Below are 1,628 nucleotides of genomic sequence, written 5' to 3' on the forward strand. Positions count from 1 at the left end.
TTAGTGTTTCTGAGGAGAAAGAGTTTCATTAAGTTAAAAGCCTAAGAACTGGTTAAGGTGACATCAAAAGCAATTTTTTTTTAAAAAGAAAATAAAGTTCTTCAATGAAAAGAAAAAACGTACAAACGCAAGTGTAGGAGGCCTCCAGATACTTGTATGTGCCCGGACAGGGATCCCCAAACACAGAGTTGCTTGCTCTGATGGTGCAGCTGGATGTTCCGTCACATCTGTCAAATTAAACGTTTTTTACTTTAGTTATTTGGTAAAGAGTCGGTCCTCATGTACCCAAAACATCAGCAACTCTTCAAAGGCATACAAATCTCCTGTCTTATAAGCATCACATGCTCTTTAAAAACCTATCCATGGTTATTAGTTAGATAAAAAGTTGGATAAAAACATAAAAAATAAAATAGTTTAGGAAAGCATTAAGGGAAGGGGGGTATAACATTTCTCCCTCCCATTCTGATTACAGCAGTTAGTTAAAGTATGTTTTTGACAAACCTCAGGCTTCTTGGATTAAATTCGTCATGCATTGTATGTATAAGTACCGGTAATAGTATCTACTTATGATCAAGAATAATTATGGCATCAGTTGCTTGTGCATGTGGACTTTTATGTTCCACTCACGTGACCATGAATTAATTCAAAGCGGGTTGATCTATTTTTTTGTTAATGTAAAACTTGTTACAGTAAAATGTACCATATTGAAAGAATTCATACTATCAACATGCCATGCTTTTCAAATCTAAATTTTAATGACTGTGTGCTGCTGCACAAATACATGAGTCCAGAGGTCAGCAACCTGCGCCTCCAGATCCACATGTGGCTCTTTTATCTCTCCATGGTGGCTCCTTGGCCAAACATAAAAGAATTCAGGGAGACTGCTGACCCATCTGAGTCTGCTGTCTCCCACTAACCAAAAGTACCTAAAGAAAATAAATTAAAAAAATAAGACTACCAAGGTCCAACCCTGAACTAAAATAACAAAATCCAGCAATGTAAGACTGCTAAGAACAAAAGTAAGGATTATGTAGTTTTTATTTATATAATTTTGATTAGTTACATCTATAAATTGATGGCTGAGGTGCACCTAGACTATAAACTCATTCATTCATTTTCCTGACCGCTTCGTCCCCTTCGGGGTCGCGGGGGTGCCGGAGCCTATCCCGGCTACTGATGGGCAAAGGCGGGGTACACCCTGGACAGGTCGCCAGTCTGTCGCAGGGCATCAATCACACACCCATCCACTCTCACATTCACACCTAGTGGCAATTATGGGTCACCAATTAACCTATGAGGCATGTTTTTGGACGGTGGGAGGAAGTCGGAGTCCCCGGTGAAAACCCACGCATGCACGGGGAGAACATGCAAACTCCACACAGAAAGGTCGCAAATCCCCCAGCCGGGATTGGAACCGGGGCCTTCTCACTGTGAGGCAAGAGTGCTAACCACTGCTCCACCGTGCAGCCTGACTATAAACTCTGTAGATTTTTTACGTCCCTTGTTTGTTCAACGCTTCCTCCAGAATGCACAGATTTTATATGCAAAGCAAAACTTGGTTAAAGAATTTGACCTTTTATGAGTTAAAAGCACATATTTTCTTGTGGTTACTAGCTGCCCAAAGCAGC

General features: G+C 40.7%; 1 protein-coding gene across 2 annotated transcripts in view; it reads right to left on the bottom strand.

Moving 5' to 3' along the window:
* Window positions 1-1,628, bottom strand: part of LOC112159082 (L-rhamnose-binding lectin SML) — a 4,667-nt gene that overhangs the window by 1,209 nt on the left and 1,830 nt on the right. The window contains exon 8 of one of the 2 annotated variants that reach the window (XM_024292930.2): window positions 124-227. The exons of the other annotated variant lie outside the window; for it this stretch is intronic. Coding sequence (XP_024148698.1) covers window positions 124-227 — 104 coding nt within the window. The remainder of the gene's footprint in view (window positions 1-123; window positions 228-1,628) is intronic. 2 annotated transcript variants of the gene reach the window in all.

The sequence above is a fragment of the Oryzias melastigma genome, linkage group LG7 (genome assembly GCF_002922805.2).
Source record: "Oryzias melastigma strain HK-1 linkage group LG7, ASM292280v2, whole genome shotgun sequence".
NCBI classification, from domain to species: Eukaryota; Metazoa; Chordata; class Actinopteri; order Beloniformes; family Adrianichthyidae; genus Oryzias; species Oryzias melastigma.